The 25,227-nt window shown below is 38.3% G+C and overlaps 1 protein-coding gene across 1 annotated transcript in view; it reads right to left on the bottom strand.

The window, feature by feature from the left end:
• Nucleotides 1–529: 529 nt before the first annotated feature.
• The window catches only part of PPP1R9A (protein phosphatase 1 regulatory subunit 9A), a 110,851-nt gene continuing 86,153 nt past the window's right edge, over nucleotides 530–25,227 (bottom strand). Inside the window, exons 13-16 of the mRNA XM_087917954.1 lie at nucleotides 8,158–8,277; nucleotides 6,786–6,809; nucleotides 5,390–5,572; nucleotides 530–3,110 (exon numbers count right to left, since the gene is read on the bottom strand). Coding sequence (XP_087774080.1) covers nucleotides 2,898–3,110; nucleotides 5,390–5,572; nucleotides 6,786–6,809; nucleotides 8,158–8,277 — 540 coding nt within the window. The 3' untranslated portion in view covers nucleotides 530–2,897. The remainder of the gene's footprint in view (nucleotides 3,111–5,389; nucleotides 5,573–6,785; nucleotides 6,810–8,157; nucleotides 8,278–25,227) is intronic.

The following is a 25,227-nucleotide window of genomic DNA, read 5'->3' as shown; positions in this document are numbered from 1 at the left end:
CTGGTCAGAACCTGCTGAATACCACCTCTGCTTTAATGGTTGTCCAACAAGCCCTAGCTAAAGAAGTGCAGGCCTTCCACAATGTATACTTGTGAAAGAAAATAGTGTTGTTGTTACGCAGACATGATCAGCCAGACTCATCTTTACTATATATATAGATTTAACAGGCAGGGATTAGAAGCATTGTCACAAACACCTGGATAGAGGGAAATGAAGAGGAAAAAAGAAACGCAGCAAATAAGATATAATTCAGCTCTTACCAGTGGAGACCAAAGTTTGGTTTGATCCATTCTCTATCTTTTATTTACCCAACAGGAATGTTAATTTTATATATTTCTTTCTTATGTATAAATAATTACTTTTACTTTAAAAAACTTAAAATTCAGTGCCTAGGTCTAAAATTATCACAAACACAAAAGAAAATAAGGGGATAATTTGCAGAACTTATGTCAAATTAGTTATCTGCAACATCACACACTTTACACAGAAGGAATGTAAAATCATTCTACAAAGCAATATATAGCCTCAGGAATCTTATACAAAATAAAGAACATAAATTATATAAAGGAGAGGAACATGTCCTTAGATGTTACTGATATATACCTGTACATCCACCTTAAATTACCAGCCTATAAATCTAACAAAAACAGAAAAAATGCATTTAATTCAATTACCAATTTCAGAGGTAAAAGAAAGTTGCTTTTCAGATATCCTTCTTTTGCTCAAACAGAGCATTTAACCACTACAATAAATCAAACAGTTGAATTTGATCGTTCTCAGAGTTTTTTGTTCAATCTTTCTCCTAGAAGGCAAGTGTCTTCTATTTGTTTGTTTTTTTCTTTCTTTCTCTTTTGTTCCTTTCTGGCTCAAAAAGAAATGTTAGGACTTTCAAGTTATCAGATATGCTGGCAAGGTTTGTTATTATAGCTGTAGGTTTCAACTTGAATATTGCAATACAAACATAGAATTACTGAGTAGAATGGCAGGGAAATGAGGATCCTGGCAATTATAAAATACATATGTGATATTGAGCATTGCAAGTAGAACAGTCATAACAAAGCTACTGAGACTGAAATTGAAAATTAAGAAATTATCTTATAAAAATTCCAGAATTAAGTCCAGAATTAAATAAAATATGAATGCTAGCTAATTGATAATAAGTGGTCATTCTTTAAAGCCATGTATGCTTCCAAAACATTCAGTTTCAGTTCATAGTTTTATGTCATGGGTATCAAACTCGCTTCATCATATTGCTGTCACGCGACATTTCACCATGTTTTTCCCATTTGTGGAGCTGGGATGGGTGTGGCCTGTGCGTGATACATTCAACCTGCAGGCCACCCGTTTGACCCCCCCCTTTTCTATGTAAAGTAGTATCACCAAAACCAAACAAAAAGAAAAGCCTATGCTAAATTTGGTTAGAACCAGATCTTATTTATATTATTTTAATCAATTAAAAGGGAAGAGACCATAGTTCATCATTTGGCAAAATATTAATGGCCACAACTAAAACAAACATCCTATTGATTTTAAAGGAGAGATAAGTTAAGTGCATGGTTAAATCTCTCCAATGAAATCAATACAATTTTAAAGAACCTACTTTCATCTGGATCATACTCTCAATGCTTAAAAATTATAATTCTTCTTAAGTCAAAGATTTTGATGTTTTTTGACCCACCTATTTAAGTCTGAGCTTTCAATTCTACCTGGTTATTCTGCTTAAGGGGAAAACATCCAAATTACATTTTTATAGCTATAGCTTTTTTACTCCAGTATTTTATTACAGGACAGTTGGCAATACTTTATTATTTGGCAGTTTAAAAAACACATTGCTTTTCAAATGGGAAAAAAATCCTTCTTTCCCTTAGAAAAAAGAAAAATATATATTTGAAAGTGACTTTAAAAGTCAATTTCAGCAGGTGAAAACTCCGCTCGCCAAGGAATATAATTAACTTCAGTTTCTGGTTTAAGGAAGGTCAAAAGGTAGATCATCTTGCTAATCAGAGAAACGTTAATTCTTTTAGGAAAAAGAAAAAATAAGAAAAGAGTAGCATGCTACTGGAAAGTGTAATTAAATACCTTCCTAAGGAAAACATTGAAAAATTGTATTTTATTACAAACTGACTTAGATTTAGAAACCCAACTGTACATATAAATTCAGAGAATAAATGTTACTCTCTAATGTCACACAGCACATTAAGGCCTTGCTTTCATCGTTCTTTAGCTACAGTTCCTGGGAGGGGAGAAATGTGGGGTGCTGATAACAAAAGGATTGCCTTCCCCATTGGAATGCAAGAGGGTGCAACTCTGCTGCACTTGCTATTTCAGTATCATGTCAGATCCTGACACTGCACCATGCTGGGATGAAGCAGAATCCTCTCTGAGCACGGATGTGACATAAAGCCCACTTGCAGAGGAAAAGATTGAAATTTCGATGTGTGTTGTTATCCATGTATAGCCACTAATACACAGTTTAGCTGGTTATTCACCTTTGCAGGTCCATTGAATCTCTTCTTTTAACCCTGGCCTGTTTCCAGGGCACTTTAATTTATAGTGTAAAAGTTACATAATTCTGTGTCTGAAGACAAAGAAAGAGGCCCAGGGCAAACAAGAACAAGTATGTCAGGGCCGCGTTGATTGATGAAAGAAGTAACATCCCATTCTGGATTGCTGAGTCATTAAAAAATAAAGTGTAACCATGGTCTGAATTGCCAAATATATCCCAAGTATCTACATGTCTTCATGGGCAGAAGCTATAGCAAGTCGTGATTTGTTTCCCTTAAGTAAATCTTCAAATGCAGGTGCAAAGCTTTCTTTTTAATGAAGAAAACAGCGTCCACTGTTGCTTCTCAGAAACTGTCTTCATGTTCTCAGAAAGCACAATTAATTCTGGTGTCTCACTGCTCATTAGCCCCCTGAATTGGTTCCGTTGATTGCTTTTCCAACTTTCTGCACTTCCTTTGAAATTGATCGTTTTCTTTCTTCTTAAGTTTCTCCCTTTGCTTTTCCATCTTCTCTTGAGCTTTGGAGGCTTTCTCTAGATTTGCTTTCATTTCTTTAATTTTCTTTTTAATCACAGCTCTCTCCTGGGAAGATGTCATGCCAAGGAACTAATTTTTTTTTTTTTTTAGAAAAAGGATAAAAATTTTAATGTATGGCAAAATTACAGGTCTTTTAAAATATAATTGGGATGTGTATAGATCACCGTAAGCAGCAGCATGGTCTTTAATAGAACAGTAAATAATAACGTTCTTGATCTATCAAAACAACCCATCCAGTGAAGAAGAGCAAAATTACTATTACTAATACTATAACAGTGAAAATATGCTTACACCTGGGCATTAAGAACAAACACAGTTCAATTTTGATTCACATTTGAGTTTCTCCAGATCAAAGAATTATTATGAGAGCCAATTATTATGAGAGCCAGACTGATCTAGTAGTTAAGGAGCTGGGCTACAAAACAGGAGATGGTGAGTTGTAGTCCTGCCTTAGGCATGAAAGCCATCTGGGTTACTGTGGGCCCGTAACTCTCAGTCCAACCCATTGCACAAGGTGGTTGTTGTGGGGAAAAGAGAGAGAAGAAGAAGTATTAGGAGTGCTGATTTATTTTTAAAGCAATAAAGGTGAGATATACATAAGTATGCTGTGAGGGTTGGCTCTTTAAAATTTAATTTTAACCAGTTTCCTTTTCCATGTGTCCAATATAAAGGAACATCTCAATCATTATTCCTCAGCTACATTAATGCTACCTAGCTTGGCTGGCATCACCTAATGTACAAATGCTACTAAATGCTACTAAAGCTGATTTCAACTACTTGACTTCCCATGGAACGTGGTTCTTGACTGTCTGGTATGGTGAGACAGAGCGCCAGATGTCAAAATACTGGCAGCAACTATCAATGATTACATTTAGTTACAAAAGAATTAGGAGCCTTAATATGAGTAACAGATATTATGGTATGCTAGAGTGTTTTTGCAGATCAATAAAAGTGCAATAGGCAATGCTTGAACTAATAAGATGTAAGTTGCTAAGCTAAAATATGCTCATAATGTTATACAGTGATTTATGGGACAGTACAAGGCCACGTTCTAATAAGGCAAAAATATGTGTAATATTTTGTAATATCTGTAATAGATAAAGGTACATCTATATTTTCATGCATATTTGTCTGGTACATATATTTCAAAGGAAAAAAAATTGTTCTGTATTAATAAATTACTTTGGTAAGGTTTTTGCTGTAAGAGATGGTGTAAAAGCATTTTAAATATATAACTGTGTTTTCTAAAATCAAAACCACCCAAGGAAAAAATATATACCCGTGATGGCATGCATGCTGAAAGTCGCATGCAGAGCCATCTCTCCAGGCATGCTAGCTGTCCCCTGTTGTTCTTCTGGATTCTGCCGGTTGGTCTTTATGCACGCAGGAGTGCCAGAAACCAGAAGAGCAGCTCCCTGGCGTGCATGTGCATGCCAGAAACCAGAAGCTCATCTTCCCATCATAGTCCTTGATATATGACTGTAACTGAGTCTGGAATTATGGTAATAAGTAATGTCACTTGTTATACAGGTTAGCATGTGACCAACCCAATTTTATGACAGTTTTACAGAAGTTGTTAAGTGAATTGCTATGGTCATCAAGTGAACCTGTTGCCTGAAATGGGCATTTTATGTCAGAAATCAAAAAGGTACCTTTGAACAGTCTTTAAGCAATCAGTTGTAAATCTTGGACCACCTGTAAACTTATAGGACTAACATTCATTTAACACTACCAAGAGATGCACTCAAGTATACAACTAAATCTCCTGAAATCAGGAGATTCAAGCAGTTCAAATAAGTATAAAGATGTATTGCAAGCTTAAGATCTCTACAAGAATCTGACCTACTAACAGTCAAGGGAAATTCACAGGATTTAAGGATAGAAAGGAGTTCAAAGAGGGCTGGATTTAGAACTCTCGTTGGTGCAGCAGGGAGTCATGACTTATAGTGCATTTGACCCCTCCCTTGGACAAAGGCTAGTCATCTCTTATAGCAATATGGGTCAGGATTAAATTCATGATCATGCTATGTGTAGTATCTCTAGCCATTAATTTTCAAAATAAAAAAATATTTTGAAAAATAACAAATTAAACTATGAATATTAAATTGTTTATTAATTTTATTATATAGTATTGTGCATCTAAGTATGATTTTTAGAGGTAATGATAATTTCATAATTTTAATGGCTAACACTTCCGTTGTATCAGTTAAATTTTCAGTGATTGGATTGCTATAACTTATTGCTATATCTTATCATCTCTATTTATCAAGATTTTAATTGCATTTCCCATTACACAATTCACATAATAAAATTCTATATTATTTTCTCCAACACCAGGAAGCAATTACCTTAAGTTTACTGCCATCCAGCTGAAGGAGACATTCTCCATTTATATTATGGGCTGTGAATTCAGAAATATAATGTTCTAAATTCAGGCTTTTTAACCAATTGGAGACCTGCTGCACACTCCATTCTGAAACAGCATGATTTGGAAACTGGCTGTGCTTGGGAGATTGTCCATCATCAAGAATCTATAACAAAAATGTTTCACAATATGAAGTTAGAAGAGCTGAACCATCAGATCATAGTGATTGTAGCATATCTTCAATATAATTTCAATAACATTCGCAACTAATTGTGAAATCATATCAAAATTGAAAAAATATATCATAAAAATATGCCTATAGCAAAACAACCAGTTAGGTGCTGGGTCCGACCTAACATTCAATTGCTTAATATTATTTGGAGGAAGCAAAAGTTTGCAAAAATCCTTTTAATATATGAACTAAAGTCTATTCCTCATATTATGTTCACCTATCAGAACTATCACATGATAGGAATAGAAAGGTAACTTTGGCGGCATCATATAAAGGACACTTGCACAAAATGTTTATCAATGGCATATTCCATCATCAAAATTGGCAAAAATGTACCCGAAACTATCCCCTAAATGTTGGAAATGCAATAAAGAAATTTGAACATACTACCACGTATGGCGGAAATGTGAAAAAGCTCAAACATACTGGCTGAAAATTAGAAATTGGTTAGAAGAGAAGTGTAAAATTAAAATAGAATTCAGACCTGAAATTATTCTATTGGGTATCAATGTGGGAAAATATAATAAAGAGGTAATATATTTAATAGTCCATGTCACCACTGTAGCGAGACTAATGCTTGTCCAAAGATGGAAATGTAATAATATTCCAAATGAGATGGAAATAATGAGAAAAATTTGGACATGTGCCGAAATGGATAGAGTAACTCAAGAGTTAAAAGATAGGACTAAATCTGATTATTACAAAATCTGGGAGAAGTTTTACCACTGGTTTAAAAAAAGAAAGGAGTAAATGAATTAATGACAATTAACATTTATGTATATTTGTAAATTTGTATTCTTTGTTATATGTATTATTTGAGGATGTAAGACAAGTAGGTGTGTCGGGATATATGCACCACATTCATTGTTTTTAAATATTTTTTCTTTTTGTTGTTTCATTAATAAAATATTTTTTTTAAGTTTAAAAAAATTAAAAAAGAATTGTCACATGCTGATTTTGTAAAGTGCACCTGGAATGACAAAGATTCTATCTGCCCAAATTTCATGTGATAGTTACCATGTTGAAAACCACATCTATACCTAATACCACATTTTATTTATTACTTTTTACAATACGATATATTTGAATGAACTGAATACACCATGCAATAAAACTTTCACAAATAAATAGCTTACTATTGTCTCACCTCATCATCAATCATATCCAGGCTCTGAGAGATTAAGCATTAAAAACAATGGGAAAAAACATTAAAGAAAGAAACAGATTCAGGAAATTTAAAAGTGGCTACATATAAAGCTTCCAGATTTAGGCTGTAGATGTTCAGATGCATTAGATGTCAACAGAGAGATACTGAAACCATTTAACATTTTGCTGCCGTTTAGTGGTCTCTTCGATTTCTGCCCTCTAAATCTGAAAGAGAGCTAATGTTGCAACAGATTTCATAACTGAAGGTACCATTAGCAATCTATTTTAAAACAGAATTTTATAGAAATATACAACCAATAAAATCTTTTTCTCATTTTTATACATATAAAATGCGATATACCAGTATCATTTTATATTTATATTGCAATTTAGTAATATAAATGGCTTTTCTTTAAACAGTGTTAAAGATTCAGTATGAATTTGTTGTAATTTCTCGGGAAAGGGATATTAAACTAAAAAAAAAAACGTGTGTGTGTGTGTGTGTGTGTGTGTGTGTAATATGCATTTTAAATTTTATATTATGTCCCTTTTGAATTTATGTACTAGGTTACAATTTTAAAGATTCTACATTGTTATCTATGCATTTTCCTTGTTCCTTGATTTAAAACTCATTAGGTAATAACTGTTTTCTTTCCTGCACATGTTTTAGATTTTGTTTCATGATCAGTAGCTTAACATATCTATTAAGTTAATGATTATAAACAGCTGATCTAAACATATCTACATACATACATACATACATACATACATACATACATACATACATGTGTTTCCCCCCAAATAAGACCCTGTCTTATAATTTTTTTGCCACCAAAAAAGGCACCAGGTCTTTATTTTCGGGGATGTCATCCTCACTTGCACGCGTTGCCCTTGGCCTTCTTTTCGCTCTCAGAGGCCTTCAGGAACTACTTCTTTTGTGGCCGGCAAGGTTTTCCTGAAGGCCTCTGCAGCCGATAACAGAGCTCCGGATCGATCCAGAGTTTTGTTATCAGCTACAGAGGCCTTCAGGAAAGTCTTGACAGGCTTGCTGGATGCAGAAGAAATGGGCCAGCAAGGCAGGTGCTGGGACATGCGAGACCTGGTTACAGATGTCTGAAGATAAGTAGTAGGGCAGCTGTACCATCCTCATCCCCACCCTAGCTTAATTTTTACCCATCTACTCTGGAGTGAACAGGATCTTAATTAGGGCTTATTTTGAGCATAGGGCTTATATTGGGCACATGTGTAAAAATCAAGGAGGATTTACTTTCAGGGTAGATCGTATTTTGGGGGAAACAGGTTACACACACACTCACACACACAGAGAGAGTGTCCCTCATTTCCTGTTCTTTAAGTACATGTGAAAAAGATACCTCATCAGAAGATACAGCTGCGGATTGTGAAAATCCTGGGGTTTTTAGTCCTGTCCCTAAGCCACTCAAATCAACTGAACTTGTGCTGCTTGGGCTGAAGTCATCATTGAAAGTGATATTCTGTATGGGAATAAGAATAAAACAAGGACAATCAAATCCAACAATAAAGATTGGCCTGCAAGATTAAATTTGAACTTGCTAAGGTTTCATTCATTGTGATGATTTGTTCATCTAGATTGGAAATATGAATAGTGACCCTAGTTTAAATATTTTTAAAAATATAATATAATGTATACACCTGTGTTAACAATGAAGATTTATTTTATTTATTTTATTTGGTTTGTCAATTGCTTACAAGATAATAGGTATAAGTAAAAACATAGTTATGAATACATGGATACATACAAGAAATATAAAAGAAACAATAGGACAGGGACGGTAGGCATGTTGGTGCACTTATGCACGCCCCCTATAGACCTCTTAGAGCTTAAAGTTTTGGGGGTTTGGGGAAGAAACCACAGAGTCAGGTAGAGTATTCCAGACATTGATCACTCTGTTGCTGAAGTTGCATTTCCTAAATCAAGTTTGGTGCAATTAACCTTGAGTTAATCTATTGTTTGCTCTTGTATTGTTATGGTTGAAGCTGAAGTATTCATTGACAGGTAGGACATTGTAATGTATGATTTTATATACAATACTCAGATCGGACCAAAGGTGGCGTAGTTCTAGGCTTTCTAGGTCTAGAATTTCAAGTCTGATGGCATAAGGTATTCTACAACGAGTAGAGGAGTGGAGAACTCTTCTTGTGAAATAATTCTGGGCTTTCTCAACTGTGTTAATATCATTTTTCTTTTTTTCCCTTTTTTTTCTTTTTCTTGCGTGTTCCTCCACATTTACTGAAGTAGATATGCTGAACTGAAAGACCCCCAATAAATTTCAATATGGATTTATGCATCTTTAAAACTATTTACAAAGACCGGAAAATCTTTTTGTAGAACTTTTGCTGAAAATGGATAAAATGAACGGCTGATTTCCGGATTTATAGATTAAATAAACTTGTTTATAGGCAGAAAGGAACTATAATGTGTAATATGGGAAGATAAAATGGTAATTATGTTTGCAACAGTTGCAAAGATTGGAAAAAGTAAATAGTAAATATCTTTTTTGGTTGTTTTTATATTAATTGCTTTTTCTTTTATATATTTTTTTATTTCTCATTCTGTAGATTTTTAAATTTTTAGTAGATCTTCTTTTAATAATAATTAATTTTTTAAAAAATCTGGAAACCTGGTGGAAAAGGTTTAATATTCCTATCAATTTAATAACAGCAGTGGCCTTTTGGTCTTTCCCTACTTTAATATTTGTTATCAAGACAATTTGTCCAAAGTGATACTGCAAATTAATTAGCTATGGGTTACATTATCATGTTACGACCTACAAAAACTTCAAAGTCTTTTCAGCAGATTTTCTGCACCTGGTTGTTGAAAGCAAGAAAGATGATCTGTATTAGAGTTTTAATTGCCAATATGGTTGGAAAAGTTCCCTGCTTGTGGGACAGTAAATGGGCAAAATAAAGACAACTAATCAAAAAACGTTTCAAAGAACATTGGAAAATTACCAAGTTCATTTGATGGAAATTGACATAGTCTCCATTTTGCGTTCTCAAAAACTCTGCACAGCACTTCAGTTATCCCTATTTTTACAATATTTAGGGGCATATATCCATGTTCTCAAACCCTTCTCCAGTTTGACCCTCCAATTTCTGTGAACTTTCTCTTCCACTTCTCTTCCCCAACAATTCAGTGGTAAGTAAATCAAATGAAATTGGGAACAAAATGAGTTTCAAATAATGGTCTGCAGCAACAGAATTATAGGATCAGCATAAAAGTCTGATTTTCAGGTGGGAGGGGGAATTTTATCATTCTGGGTCAGATATTAACCTTCTTTAAGACATGTTAAGAAGACCTGACAGTTGGGAATGAGGGAGCATATAAAATTAAGTCTGACATAAATTAATGGAGATGATGATAAATGAAATTTGATCTCGAGATCACTATCAAATTCAAAATCCCTACCTTTTTTTTATCTCTGATAAAATGCTTAGCTTGGTAAATTCTTTTTTAGCTTGGTAAATTTCCATTTTTCTCTGCTAATAGAATCCTGTTTCTAGACAGCTCTGTTGTATGCTATTAAAAATGCTAATAAGAATTCCATATTTCTTTGTTATACTTGTATTGCTCAAGTAAACAGCAATCACCACCATAAACATAAAACGGGAACACAAAATATATTTTGTTCCTAGCAATGCAGTGAAGCAAGAATTACATTTTATGGATGAAGAGAAAGAAGCAATTTCTTCTAGAGTAGCATGTGCATTTGGCAACATTAATCTGATTGAATTTTTTAAAAAAATCAACTAGGTCACATATCAGGTTTTAAACAGAACAGACAAATAGTTCTCCAAATCAATATGCTGACTCTGTAAACTGCTTAGAGAAGGCTGTAAAGCACTATAAAGTGGCATATAAGTCTAAGTGCTCTTGCTCTTGCTTCTAGTCCAATCCCCTGCCAAAGCAGGACCTCTGTATCATTTCAGACAAATGGTTGCCCAATTTATTTTAAAAACTTTTAAAATGGAGCACCCAAAATTTTGGAAACAAGTCATTCCATGGATTAACTATTCTCACAGTCAGGAAATTTCTCCTTAGTTTTAATTTGGTTCTCTTCTTGAATAATTTCCACCCATTGCTCATTGTTCTGCCTTTAGGTACATTTAAGAATAAGTTAATCCTCTCTTCTTTGGGGCAGCCCCTCATCATATCGAAACACTGCTACCATATTCTTTTTATTAAACTAGACATACCCAATCCCTGTAGTTTGCTGATTCTCTTTAGGAGTTACAAATTCTTAATTGCTCAGGAGACACTTAATTCTTAATTGCTGAATATAGTATATAACTTACTGATGTATCCAAGAAGCAGTTGTAACACTGAAATCAGGATCTGATCGTGCAAAACGAGAAAATTAGAGAAATATTTTCTTCTATTTCACAACTAGGATTCATCCTTTTGTTTCCTTGCCTTGCCTCTCCCTTCCGTCCCTCCCTCTGTCCCTGCCTTCCTTTTTCTTCCACACTTAAGTGCTGCTTTGTTCAAATGAGGTTTTTTTATATTACTGCCTGCAACACAAACTATAAAACATAGAATAACATTGTTCCAGTTCTGATTCCTTGGTACAATTTTGACATTTCTTCTGACTATCTTGGGAAAGTACAACTTGTATCATCAAATGACTAGTTTATATATTCCGAATTGCAGCTAAGTCAAAACCAAGGCAAAGCATTCTTACAGTGCCCTTGATATTGGCCCTTGAAATGTACTGAAAATCTTTTCAGATTTGCAGCAGCGAATCCACATCTAACAGCCTGGGCATATGCCAAAGCCTCACGTAGGCAAAGGAGTTTTGATACCTGCAAGACCTCACATAGGCTGAAAGCAGGTATCAGGAACAAAAGGATGCTGCCCACCTTGGGCTACTGGCTGGACTGCAGGCGCGGATTGGTTACTTTGTATCCCTTAAGCACTGTGATTGGATGCTACAATGTATCCACTGAGACCCCCCACTCTTTTAACATGTAAAGTAGACTGAACTCTCTCTTTTGTGACGTTTAACAATGCGTGTTCAATAAAAGAGCTTCCCTGAGCGCGTGCTCGGGGCTGCTCATCCAAGACTGAACCGGCTTGGTCTCTTTCTTGATGCATTGGACTCAATGAGAAGCCCTCCTAATGCGGAGCAAAGACGCATCTGGTGACCCCGACGTGATCTGCTGAAAAGAAGCAGACCCGCCCACCTTCGACCTCCCATCTCACCCAGCCGGAAGAGCCAGTTGCAACCCAGGGATGCCGTCTAGTGTCACGGATCCCTCCCCAGGAGAAATCCTCCCTTCAGGTGAGTATGGCGGGAAATTCTCTAAAGCGCAGATGGTGCATCTGCAGGAATTAAGGGAATTAATGAAGACCTCAATTTTGATTCTTAGGAGTCAGGGCAAAAAGCTCCCGGCTCCAACTAAAAAGGACCTCATAGCCCTTTTAAAGTACATCCACATGCAATGTCCGGCTTATCTGGAAAAGGGGTCCTTAAAAGTCTCCACATGGCAACGTTTGGGTGACTTTTTTCATGATACTCCCAGGGCTCCGCCAAAGATTTTAACCACCTGGCGGATAATTATGGAATGTTTAAAAGTTCACAGCTCAGCGCTGACTAACGCTGGCACCCCCACCCCCCCGTGGGAGGTCCCCCTCCCTATGCTGCTGAGACCAAAACCAAAGACGCTCTCCCACTGGAAGCCTCTTCCCCCACAGCTCCTGAACCCTCAGTTCCTCCTAAATTAAATCATGCGGGGGATCAGACACCCATGGGAGCAGTTGCACAAGCCATGGCACAGGGGTGCAAGGAGAGCTCTCTTACCCTAGAGGAGCTCTCCCTCTGACCCATAGAATATGTGGGGGATGGAGCTGGGAATGTGCCTAGGCTTGAACCCTTATCCATGAAATTAATTAGAGATTTAAAACAAGCTGTGGCCATGTATGGCATTCAGGCACCTTATGTCAGAGGTCTCATTAACACCATCAGCACCTCCTTTTTTCTCCAAAAGGCTGTCCAGAGGCAAATTTCAAATGGAGAGGCCCGCAGAGAGCTTCTGTTGAAATTAGCCTTTGAGAATGCAAATGAGGATTGCAAAAGGATTCTGCAGCCTCTGGCTGCCCGAGGTGGGGTTTCCCTCTCGGACTATCTAAAGGCTTGCAGAATCGTGGGGACTGTTTCCTACAATATGAAACACCTGGCAATGGCCCTGCAGCAAGCAAATTCTCAAAACAGGCCGGCTGGGAATTGCTTCAATTGTGGGAAACCAGGCCACTTCAAAGCACAATGTAGGGCTAGGGACAATCCACAAAACAACAACAAGCCAAAAACAATTTGCCCAAGGTGCAAAAAAAAAAAAAAAGGGTACCACTGGGCAAACCAGTGTTGCAGCAGCACCCCCTAACCGCAGGGAAACTAGAGGGGGGGCAGTCAGCCAGCCCCACTCCAAAGGCTGACACCATATCTTTCCAATTAGTTGCTTCTGAAGATATGGAAATTGACATCCCAGGCACTGTGTACTTTCTCCCCATGTGTCTGAATAACTCCTCTCCCCCCTCTCGCTTTCAATGGAAAGTTCTACCTCAGGGCATGCTCAACAGCCCCACCATGTGTCAGCACTATGTAAATAAGGTCCTGTTACCCTATCGTTCTGCCTATCCACAATTTCTGGTGTATCATTACATGGATGACATCCTTGTTGCTGCTCCTGGACCCCCAGGTACAGTGTTTGCTTCGTTCTCTTTCCTGAAAGCCATCCTCGCAAAGGGAGGCTTGCACATAGCACCTAAAAGGTACAAGTGCTGACTCCCTATGCATATCTAGGCTATAAAATGCTCTCAACTATTGCCTATCCTTCACTCCCCTCACTCTCTCTGCCTCCTCAACCTACCCTGGTTCAGCTTCAACAATATCTGGGCACCATTAATTGGGCCCGACCTTTCCTGTCACTAACCACTGACACACTCTCTCCGCTGTTCGAAGCCCTTACTTGGGGAAAAGGGCCCACTGAAAAAATATCCTTGCAGCAACCTCAGCTCCAAGCGCTGACCCATATAGAAGAGAACATACGTAGAATATGGGTGGATAGGGCCACTGCCAATACTCCTCTAGATATGGTCATTCTAGCCACCCCAAGGCTCTTGACCATGGCAGTGACCCAAAAGGACCAAAAGCTCCACATCTTAGAATGGATCCATCTCTCCCACACACCCCGATGCTCCATCACTTCCAAACCAGCTCAATTGGCTCAATTAATCGTAAAGGGCAGGAGCCGCACAAAAGCACTCATGGGGATAGATGTCTCCACACTTTTTATCCCCTTCTTGCTGCAAATTTGGAAACCTCTATTCCAAAACTCCCAGGAGCTTCAGTTGGCCTTATCCGACTGGCCTGGGCTAGTCTCCTGCCACCCACCCGCTGACCCACGTTTTCAGATCATTCGAACCATACCATCTCCTTCTCCTCTCCCATCAGCAAACAGCCTTTGGTCAGTGCCCTGACTATATTTGCTGATGGCAGCAGAGAACAAGGGGCATGCACTTGGCAAAAGAATGGAGCATGGCACACCAAAACCACCCCTGTGCAGACTTCACCACAAGGGCTGAGCTTGCTGCAACCATACTAGTCCTCCAAAATTTCAGCGAACCCCTCAACTTGATCTTGGACAGCCTGTATGTTACCCAAATAGTCTCTACCATCCACGACTCTTACCTCTCTCCCGCTATTGACAAGAACCTTCTCTCTCTTTTTGTTACACTGCAACAGCTTGTTTCACAATGACAACACCCTCTTTTTGTAGCCCACATTCACAGCCACCAGCCTTTCCCAGGAATTCTCCAGGAAGGCAATGGCGTGCTGATCAAGCAGCTGCAGGTATTATGACCACGCACACCCTAACTCCCTGGGAAAGCCATTCTTACTTTCATCAAAATGCCAAAGCCCTCATGAAACATTTTAACCTTACCATGGCAGAAGCCTCAGCCATCAGGCAGCAATGCCCCACCTGCAGTCAGCAAGCCAATTCCATCCCCTTAGGAGTAAATCCCCATGGGTTGAAAGCCTGTGAAATATGGGAAATGGACATTACTCAGTTTCCTCCATTTGCCCCCTGGAAGTACCTGCATGTCACAATTGATACTTATTCAGGGTTCATAATGACAACCCCGCAGAGAGGAGAAGCCTCTAAACATGTCATTAACCACTGCATTCGCACCTTTGCATCGTTGGGACGCCCAAACGAAATAAAAACAGACAATGGTCCTGCATACACTAGTGCGGCTATGTCAGAATTTTGCTCTAAGTGGCAGGTCACCCACAAATTTGGGATCCCTTACAACAGCCAGCAGAGAGAGCCAATTTAACTTTAAAGACAGTGCTAGAATGACATCTGACCAAAGGGAAAAAACCCCTTGGCCTCCCGGCGATGCAAAACACCCTTAATCTTTGCCTTTATACGCTTAATTTCCTCAATCTCTCTGGCACCCCTGCTACAACAGCAGCAGAGCAACACTTTTCCTCCCCCCCCTCCTGATTCTCCCAAACCACAGGTATACTACCACCAACTGCCAGACCCTGCTTGGAAGGGTCCTGCTGATCTCCTCACCTGGGGTCGCGGCTATGCAGCTATCCAGCTTCCAGATCGTGTCCTGTGGGTTCCTGGACGGCACGTCAGACCATACCACCCCAAGGTAGCAAAACCACCAGCTGCGGACATATCAACATGATCTGCCCTGCTGCTTCGCTGACCCTCCTCCTCCTCCTCTTCCTCCTTGCTGCACACGCCTCCAAAGTTTCCATTCCATCCAGAGTAACTTACTTCACGCCAGACACCCCCCTCCTGCTGACCTGCACTGCATCCTGGGACATTTTTCCCCCTTATCTCAGATGGTCAACGCTTCCTCAGCCATGGTCCTACATCTCCAGCAACGCCTCTTTCCAGGTCAACTCCTTTGAACAACCCCCTCGAGCTACACTCCTCATATCCCATCCTACTGCAACCACCTACTATTGTTCAGGTCGACGCCTCCATGATTCTACGCGCAACACCTACAGCTCCTGGACAATCCTCAGACCTCGCTCACCTCATCATCATCACAGACAATTCGTGAATCAGCCTGACACTCATATTCAGAACCCCTCTTTGCTGCATAGGATTAAAAGATCACAAAAATCCACCAAACCAGATGACTGCACCCCCTGCTTGACCAAAACCACACAAGCAGGCTTCACTCAACTGACTCTCATTTACCATACCCAGCAACCACAGAGATGCCTTTCTACTGGGAAAACTTGCCAGAATAACGGGACTATGTATCAGTTATGCAAAATGAACTCAAAAACTATTGCTATGACCCCAAGATGGCTGTTCGCCTCAATGTTACTTTGTGGGCCGGACTTCCAAAAGCCTCTGGCAGAGCCGATCCTGAAGGGGAGGGAAAACTTTACTACCTAAATCACACCACTGTGCTTAAGGATGGTACTGACCCAATTGTCTTAACTTTTGATGTTTGCATTGCTTGTTCCAAACCAGGGGGATATCCTTGTGGGTCAGATGATTGGAAAACCAAATATGCTCATGATCATAAGTATTTGTGTCCCACGCCCATCAATTGGGCCATAGGAAACCCTAATCATTGGATCCCTTGCGGGGGCTCCATTGAATGCTCGGGTTGGTCTTGTGTCTGTGATTACACTGGGGGAGGGTACTCAGGCTGCAATCATCTGTCACATTTTAAACAAGTATCAGGGTCTACCAAGGACAACAAGGTAGAGATCACTATCTCCAGACAACACCCCGCCATGGATACCTATGGTATAGGGATCGATGGCATAGGAGCAGACCCACATTACTATAAAAACAGAAGTGATATATGAGGGTAAGGAAACATCATTAGGCTGGTTGGTGTATAATAATTTAAGAAAGTTAGATAAAACCCCTGATACCAGCATAATAGCAAAAAAACTATTCATGGACATGGCAGAAAAAATTGCAAAACAGCTTGCAATAACCAATTGCTTTGTCTGCGGGGGAACCACCACAGGAGAACAGTGGCCATGGCAAACCTTAGAAGCCTCGCCATCACTGTTCAACAACATGTCTTCTATAGGAAACATAACAGCCAGAACTGCCCCGACCCCCTTATCTGGACAATTACTACCAATCTAATCGGTAGAAACTGCTTCTCCCGAAATGGTTCCATTCCGGTAGGACATCTCCTTTGTTTAGGTACGTGGGACATCTCCTACCAGAATTGGACAGCACCTGATAATGCTACTACCACACCCACAAAATTCAACACAACCCTCCTCCCTTATCTCAGGGACACTTCATCCTCCCAGAACTGGACTGCACCCAATGACATGTATTGGATCTGCAGCAACTTAGCCTACCCATCCCTCCCAGCAGATTGGCAAGGGTCATGTGTATTGGGATGGATAAGACCTTCCTTCTTCCTCCTTCCAATCTCAGTGAAGCAGGAACTAGGCACCCCTGTTTATGACATGTTGTCTCGCAAAAAAAGGGAAGCCGACAATGCTTTTGCAGGCTTCCCCTGCCAATCAGAATACACAGGGGACACCTGGACCTCAGAAAGAATCATCTGCACCTATGGCATGGCTACTTGGGCCCAAGACGGGTCTTATGGGTACAGGACCCCCATATATATGCTTAATAGAATCATTCGCTTGCAAGCTGTCTTAGATTTAGCAGGTCAACGAATAGATAAGGCTCTAAACACTCTTGCAACTGCTACAGACAAATTACGCACAGCTGTCTACCAAAATCGCTTGGCTTTGGATTATTTATTAGCCAAGGAAGGGGGGGTATGTGGAAGGTTTAATCTCACAAATTGCTGTCTTCAAATTGACAAGGTTGGCAAAGTCGTGGCGCAGTTAACTACTGAGATGCGACAATTAACCTATAATCTGGATCAAGTATGGCAAGGTATGGACCTCAAAAATATCTTTGGCTCCTGGCTCCCAAAACTGCCAGGATTACAAGCTATAATAGCGCTCATAGGTATTATTGCTGCTGGGTGTGTCATTCTTCCATGTATATTACCAATCTTTGTTCGCACCATCTCTAATAGTCTGTCACTGCTAGCAGAAAAACGCGCCATTGTACAGGTCAATGCCCTCTGGAAAAAAGAATCGCTGTACAAAGCTATACCCTCAGAGGACCCCGATGAGAACATGCGCATGGGCTTATGTATGGGCTATAGCAAAGAACCAGAAGAAATCCCTCTGCGTAAAACTAAAACAGAGGAGATGCAGCAGCGAATCCACATCTAACAGCCTGGGCATATGCCAAAGCCTCACGTAGGCAAAGGAGTTTTGATATATGCCAAGCCTCACGTAGGCAAAGGAGTTTCGATACCTGCAAGACCTCACGTAGGCTGAAAGCAAGTATCAGGAACAAAAGGATGCTGCCCACCTTGGGCTACTGGCTGGACTGCAGGCGCGGATTGGTTACTTTGTGTCCCTTAAGCACTGTGATTGGGTGCTACAATGTATCCACTGAGACCCCCCCACTCTTTTAACATGTAAAGTAGACTGAACTCTCTCTTTTGTGACGTTTAACAATGTGTGTTCAATAAAAGAGCTTCCCTGAGCGCGTGCTCAGGGCTGCTCATCCAAGACTGAACCGGCTTGGTCTCTTTCTTGATGCATTAGACTTAATGAGAAGCCCTCCTAATGCGGAGCAAAGCCGCACAGATTGAATTTCATTAATGTAAATGGAAGAAATATAATATGATTCTGTTTCAGCAAAGATTGAAGTAATGCTAGCCCTCCCCCCTGTCCCCTATGTATATGTTTTATAAATATCAAAGCAAGACAATTGCATATTTTGTTCCCAATCTTACATGAGTTATGAGATTCCGAGATAATAAATGCTATAATAAATGAAATATGTAATAAACACACATTTAAACAGTACCTTTTTTCTTAGTTCAAATAACTTCAAATTTTAATTTAACTTCATACTCAAAGATAAACAACAGGAACGGGGATTGTAAAAGAATTATGATAAACAATAAATATAACCCCAATATTTTACTATTTGCCCATTGATCTTTAAAAAAGTTGTTGATGGCTCAAATGCATTCTGATAAGCTAATTACAAGACTTTGGCCCATAAAAGCAGAAAATTACAAAAATAAAATGGTCTCTTTTTTTTAACTGGAGGCTGGAATTTAAGGACCTCTTCCAAACCAAGTTTTTTTACACTTATGATTTATGTTTATTACAGTGCAATGATGCTTCCCTCCACTCCAGAGGGAAGTACAAAGAAATACAAGCTCAAGAAAGAACAGAGTAAATAGCATTTTAAAAGCTTGTCTGAGAGCCTTTGATGACCAAGATGTACATTATCAAGAAACCAAAGTGAGCAAATAACTGAAAGAAGGAGAACTGGCCTCCCATTCCTTTTCTAGCATTTCATTTGGCTTCCATGCAAAGGAAAGATCTGTCTCTCATCTGCCAACTTGGTGAATTAAAAATACTGCTTTTCTAAGCTATATCTGACAGTTCTTGGTGGGACATAGTTTCCACTCTTTCATATATAGATAACATATAGATAAGCCACCATTCAAAAATCCTACAACAAAAAGATTAGAACACCTTCCTTCCAGTAGGTAACATTCAGAAATCATCACCAATTTTGAGACTGCATCTCAAACGATCCATCTGTTAAAATACTGAAGTTTGCTGATGACACAACAGTGATTGGTCTCATTCGAGACAACAATTAATCTGCATTCAGACAGGAGGTTATACAACTTGCCTCGTGGTATAACCGGAACAATCTGGAACTGAACACACTCAAAACCGTATAAATGGTGGTAGACTTTAGAAGAAACCCTCCTATACTACCACCTCTTACAATACTATACAACACAGTATCAACAGTAGAGACCTTCAAATTTCTAGGTTCTACTATATCACATGGTCTAAAATGGACACCTAACATCAAAAACATCATCAAAAAAGCATAACAAAGAATATTCTTTCTGTGCCAACTCAGAAAGCTCAAACTGCACAAGGAGCTGCCGATACAGTTCTACAGAGGAATTATTGAGTCTGTCATCTGCACCTCTATAATTGTCTGGTTTGGTTCTGCAACCCAACAGGACAGACACAGACTTCAGAGGATAATTAGGACTGCAGAAAAAACAATTACTACCCACCTGCCTTCAACTGAGGACCTGTATACTGCACGAGTCAAAAAGACGGCTGTGAAATATTTACAGACCCCTCACATCCTGGAAATAAACTGTTTCAACTCCTTCCCTCAAAACGACACTGTAGAGCACTGCACACCAGAACGGAACAACTAGGCACAAGAACAGTTTTTTTCCTGAAAGCCATTACTCTGCTAAACAAATAATTCCCTCAACACTGTACAACTATTTACAAAGTGTACACTACTATTACTGTTAATCTTCTCACCACTCCTTATCATCCATCCCCTCCCACTTGACTGTTTCCTAATATGATTTGATTGTTGATTGTACCCTGTGATATCATTAAGTGTTGTACATTATGATTCTTGATTCTTAACAAATATATCTTTTCCTTATGTATACTGAGAGTATTTACACCAAGACAAATTCCTTGTGTGTCCAATCACACTTGGCCAATAAAGAATTCTATTCTATTCTATTCTAAAAAACAAGCAGAACCAGGGATCCTAACTCCCAGTCCATCGGCTGGCCACAGCCTGTGGCATGCCAGCAACTGGACCATACAAACAAGTGAAGTTCTAGTTTTCAGGTAGCACGCAAAACCATGCCACCTTCAGTGTGTGGAAAAATCTTTCTCCATGGAACCGGTCCCTGCTGCCCAAAAGGTTGTGGACCGCTGCTCTAAACAATGAACCAAAAAACAGCAACTGCTCTTCTATCAAAATTGGTAGGGAAGCTGTATAAATTATAAAAACACGGTCCCACATTCACAAACATTGATGATGTTACCTAGATGGATATTTAAATGTCTTCAAGCAAACCAACAAGCTTAGAGAGCACCAAGAATACCACAGTTTAACCCTGTGGTATTCTTCAGTTTAACCCTGTGGTATTATCTCTTCTATTGAAATACACACGTTATATGGCAATGGACACTTCATACTACTTATGAAACTATGTTCAGGTTTTTAGTTTTTGCTATTTTGGCAGTCCTGTATAAATTAAATATGTCAATGCAGTTCAGAGCTATTAAGCCCCCCCCCTTTTTTTAACCATCCAGTGCACCCATAAACTGCAATCTGCAACTGCTGAAAACAGATTTGATTTCATTTATACATGCCACCTTAAATATATTGCAGCAATTAAGAATGCTTGGCTACTGTTGCCTGGTCTTTGGACCAGTCTATGGTTAGACTGATATTAGAAAAAAATACTTCCTTGTTGTTACCATAATTTGAAGTCATCTTAATTTTTATTTAATATTGAATTACACTATTGAATTGTTTCCCCTATTGTGCTGGTGCTGTATAAAGTTTGATTGGAAATTAATTGCAAAATATAGTGTCCAAAATGCTGATTAATCAGGAAGCATTGTACTGTTTATGACAACTGGGTAAATACTCATTTTAAATTATAATGTTTATAACACTTCTATGGTTTGTAACCAACTTAGCTGATGGGCTATCTTCATACACATTCTGCTCCTGGTCTTTTCCAACTCGTTATATGGTTGACAGGTTCTAGCATATAACCACTAAATTTACTATAAACCATTAAAAAATGTCAGTGACGGACTTCTGATGGTGATGTAAAGATGAAGAGAAGTGTTGGAGTCTGTTCTCGGTTCTTTACTTATTGCTGGTGCGATCCTTTGGGGTGCACGAATCCTGTAAAGAAGCGTGTTGGAGTGGGGATAATCGAGGTGCAGTGTGGGGGTAGGTGACTCTCTCTGCACCAAAGAGAGACCCTTCAGAGCCCAGCAATCAAGAGGCTGTCATTCATTAATGGCGGCCCTGAAGTCCAGCCAGCAGTAAGAGGAAGCGAATGAATGACAGATTGTGGCAGATACCAGAGAAGAGAGAGATTGTAAGTGAGATTGTGACTGTTATAGAGCACGAAAGAAGATTCGTAGATAGCTCAGCTCTCGTAGCTGAGAGTTTGATCAGAGCCCTGAGAAAGCAGCAAGGAAGTGGAGCCGAAATTGAATGGAAAGTGATGGGGGCACGAGAGATTTCCAGGAGAGGATGGGGATTGCAACGAATGAACTGAGAAGATCTAGATGGCTAGAGAGGATTAATTAGAGGCTAATCTCAAAAAGTTTTAATACTCGGAGGTGAGATGGTGGAATAGACTGCTTTCATCTTATAAAAACTGACTTTCAAAGAGTGTCTGAGATGAGAGGAGTAGTGGAAGTAGTGGATTTATTTGAGACAACGAACAGCCATAGACATTACTCAGCAACTTTTTGGAGGTTAAGTGTGTTAATCTTTGAGAACCCTCTGTGATAGAATGAATTAAGGATGGACTACTGAACAATCGCTTTAATACCTTTCCCCCTTTTTCTTTTCCCTTTTCTTGCTTTTTCCCCTTTTTCCATTCTCTTTTTCTAGCTTTCCATTTTATAGACTGATTAGAAAATTAAGACAATTTGGAGATGAGTATGTAATATTGTATTAACTAAAGTATAAAATGTATATTTTTGGATAAGAGAAGTGAATAAGCTTAGTAAGTTACTTAATTATAAATTTGGAACAAGAAATTTGATAAGAGCTGATAATTGATTATTACAATTGTGATTTAATCTAGTTGATTTAGCTGCTATAATATCATTAATTAGCACACATTAATACCTGAACGTATCCTTTCTGGGCTACCTAAATTAATTAATTGCTTTACATTGATGTCAATTTATTTCTACTTATACTTATAAATATTTATAATATTGTTTTATTGATATTAAGATTTATATATAATAATTTGTATATATGACTAGAGACAGGATTAACTATTTATAAGATATACTTACATATTGATATACAATTATTAGGCACTAGACACCTATATATTTGAATTTGCATATTGATAATATTTACAATAGTGTTTAATTTATTAATGTCCTAAGTATTTTAGACCCTTACTACTTAATTGGCCAACTCTTTTACTTACCACCTATTACTGAATGCTGATTTGGGACAATGTCTATAATATAGTACAAAAACAGAAAGATATACTAAAAGAAATGACTAGCATAACACTACAACACTCAAGGCTGGAAGAACACTATCCTGACGCTAACAACCTTGTCAACAACAGCCTCACCTTTGTCCCAAAAAACAATTGAAGAAATGCTACCATCTGAGAAGCAAACTTCCACCACAAGTACTAATATTCAGACAACTCTGCTTACCTTACAAGAATCAATGTTGAAATTACAAGAAATAATGGTCAAAAACCATACCAAGACGAGAGCGGATGTAAAAGGAAGAGATGGGGAAACTAAAATCAGAAATGAAATTAGATATCTCTAAGTTAGATGAGAAAGTGGGATCAATACAACAAGCCTTTGAGAAAAATGAATTTACAATCAAAGAGGTGGGAAAAAGAACAGAACAAACAGAAAGGAAGTTGGAGGTGGTAGACCAACAGTTAAAGAATATTAGCAAAGAAATGGGAGACTCATTGGTCTATTTAGAGATGGATAAGGATGCATTATACTTGAGATTCTAGAACATAGTGGAATCTAAAGAAGAAGATTTGGAACAGGTGATGGCTGAAATACTAGCTGAAACATTAGAGAAGGACAACGATGATGTTTTGAAAGAGTTGGATGATGTTTATAGAGTCAGCACGAGTTATGCAAGACATCATAAGCACCCATCATAAGCATCATAGAGACGGGAATCAAGGAAATGGAAAAATAACCCAACAACAACAACAAGAAGGAGAAGACTATAGGTTAGTCTATCACACACAGAGAAACTAGAGCAACTACAAGACAAAGAGCAAGACTTAATTAAGAAAATGGAAGAGGAGGTGAAAATATTATCTATGAATATAAATGGCCTAAGTTCAGCAATGAAAAGGAAAAGAATATTATCAAAATTAATTAAACAGAACACAGATATAGTATGCTTATATTAGAAAATCAGACAAGATATGATTTGGACCTCATTAGAACTAATATCTAACATTCAAGAAATAAATATAGAAATGGGTATATGGGCAGACCATAACCCTATGACAATTAAATGGAAAGGACAAAGAAGAAGATCTAGATGGACATTAAACAATGCTATCTTAAAGGAAAAAGACTTTACACAATGGATGGGCAAAGAATTGGCTTTCTTTTTCAGTGAAAATAAAAAAGAAGATACTTCAATGCAGAATGTTTAGGATACAATGAAGGCATATGCGAGAGGATTAATAATGGACTATACAAAGAAAAAGAATATTAGGAAGAGGCAAACTATTAAAGCTTTAGAAGATGATTATAAAAAACTGGAAAAAGAATTGCAGAATATGCCACAGAAAAAAGATATTAAATTCAAAATGGATATAATTAAACATAAGATGGGTCAGGCGGAGAAAGAAGAATTGGCACAAAAAATTAGAAGTGCTAAACAGAACTATTTTGAAGATGCAAATAAACCAGGTAGATGGCTAGCATACAAATTGAGAAAGGAGAAAGAATCTAGGAGAATAGTACAGTTAATAGATGATCAAGGCCAAATGTGTTATGGTAATAAGGAGAAAAAGACAATTATCCAAGACTTTTATGGACAATTATATAAACAGGAGGATTTTGATGAGGAAAGAATTAAGCTTTATCTACAAAATGCTAACCTACCCAAGATATCTGAAGAGACTGAAAAAATGTTAGAAAGTACCATAACAATGATGGAACTAACGGAAGCATTTAATAGGCAGAATAATGGAAAAGCACCAGGCCCAGATGGGCTCCCGGCAGAATTTTATAAAACATTACAAGAATCGTTGAGCACTCCACTGTTAGAAGTTATGAATGAAGCCATGTTAAATAAGAAAATACCCAAAACATGGTCAGAAGCTTATATCACACTTATTCTAAAAGAAGGGGCTGATCCATCACAAATTAAGAACTATAGACCTATTTCTTTACTGAATGCAGATTACAAAATCTTTGCTTCCATCTTGGCAGAAAGGCTCAAAAGATATCTAAATAACTTTATTCATCCTGACCAGAATGGATTCCTGCCAAGGAGACAAATTAGGGATAATATGAGGGTAATTCTGGACACTTTGGAATATTACGAGGCACACCCTGAAAAACAAATGGCTTTGGTATTTTAGATGCCCAAAAAGCATTTGATAATGTGAATTGGAGATTCATGTTTTTGTTATTGGAACAGATGGGCTTTGCTAGAAAATTTATTCAAGCAATAGAAGCCATATATGACAAACAAACGGCAAGAGTGATGATAGAGGG

Source organism: Pseudonaja textilis, chromosome Z (genome assembly GCF_049901715.1).
Source record: "Pseudonaja textilis isolate UNSWEBS1 chromosome Z, rPseTex1.2, whole genome shotgun sequence".
Lineage (NCBI taxonomy): Eukaryota > Metazoa > Chordata > Lepidosauria > Squamata > Elapidae > Pseudonaja > Pseudonaja textilis.
This window is presented reverse-complemented; position numbering and strand designations above follow the sequence as displayed.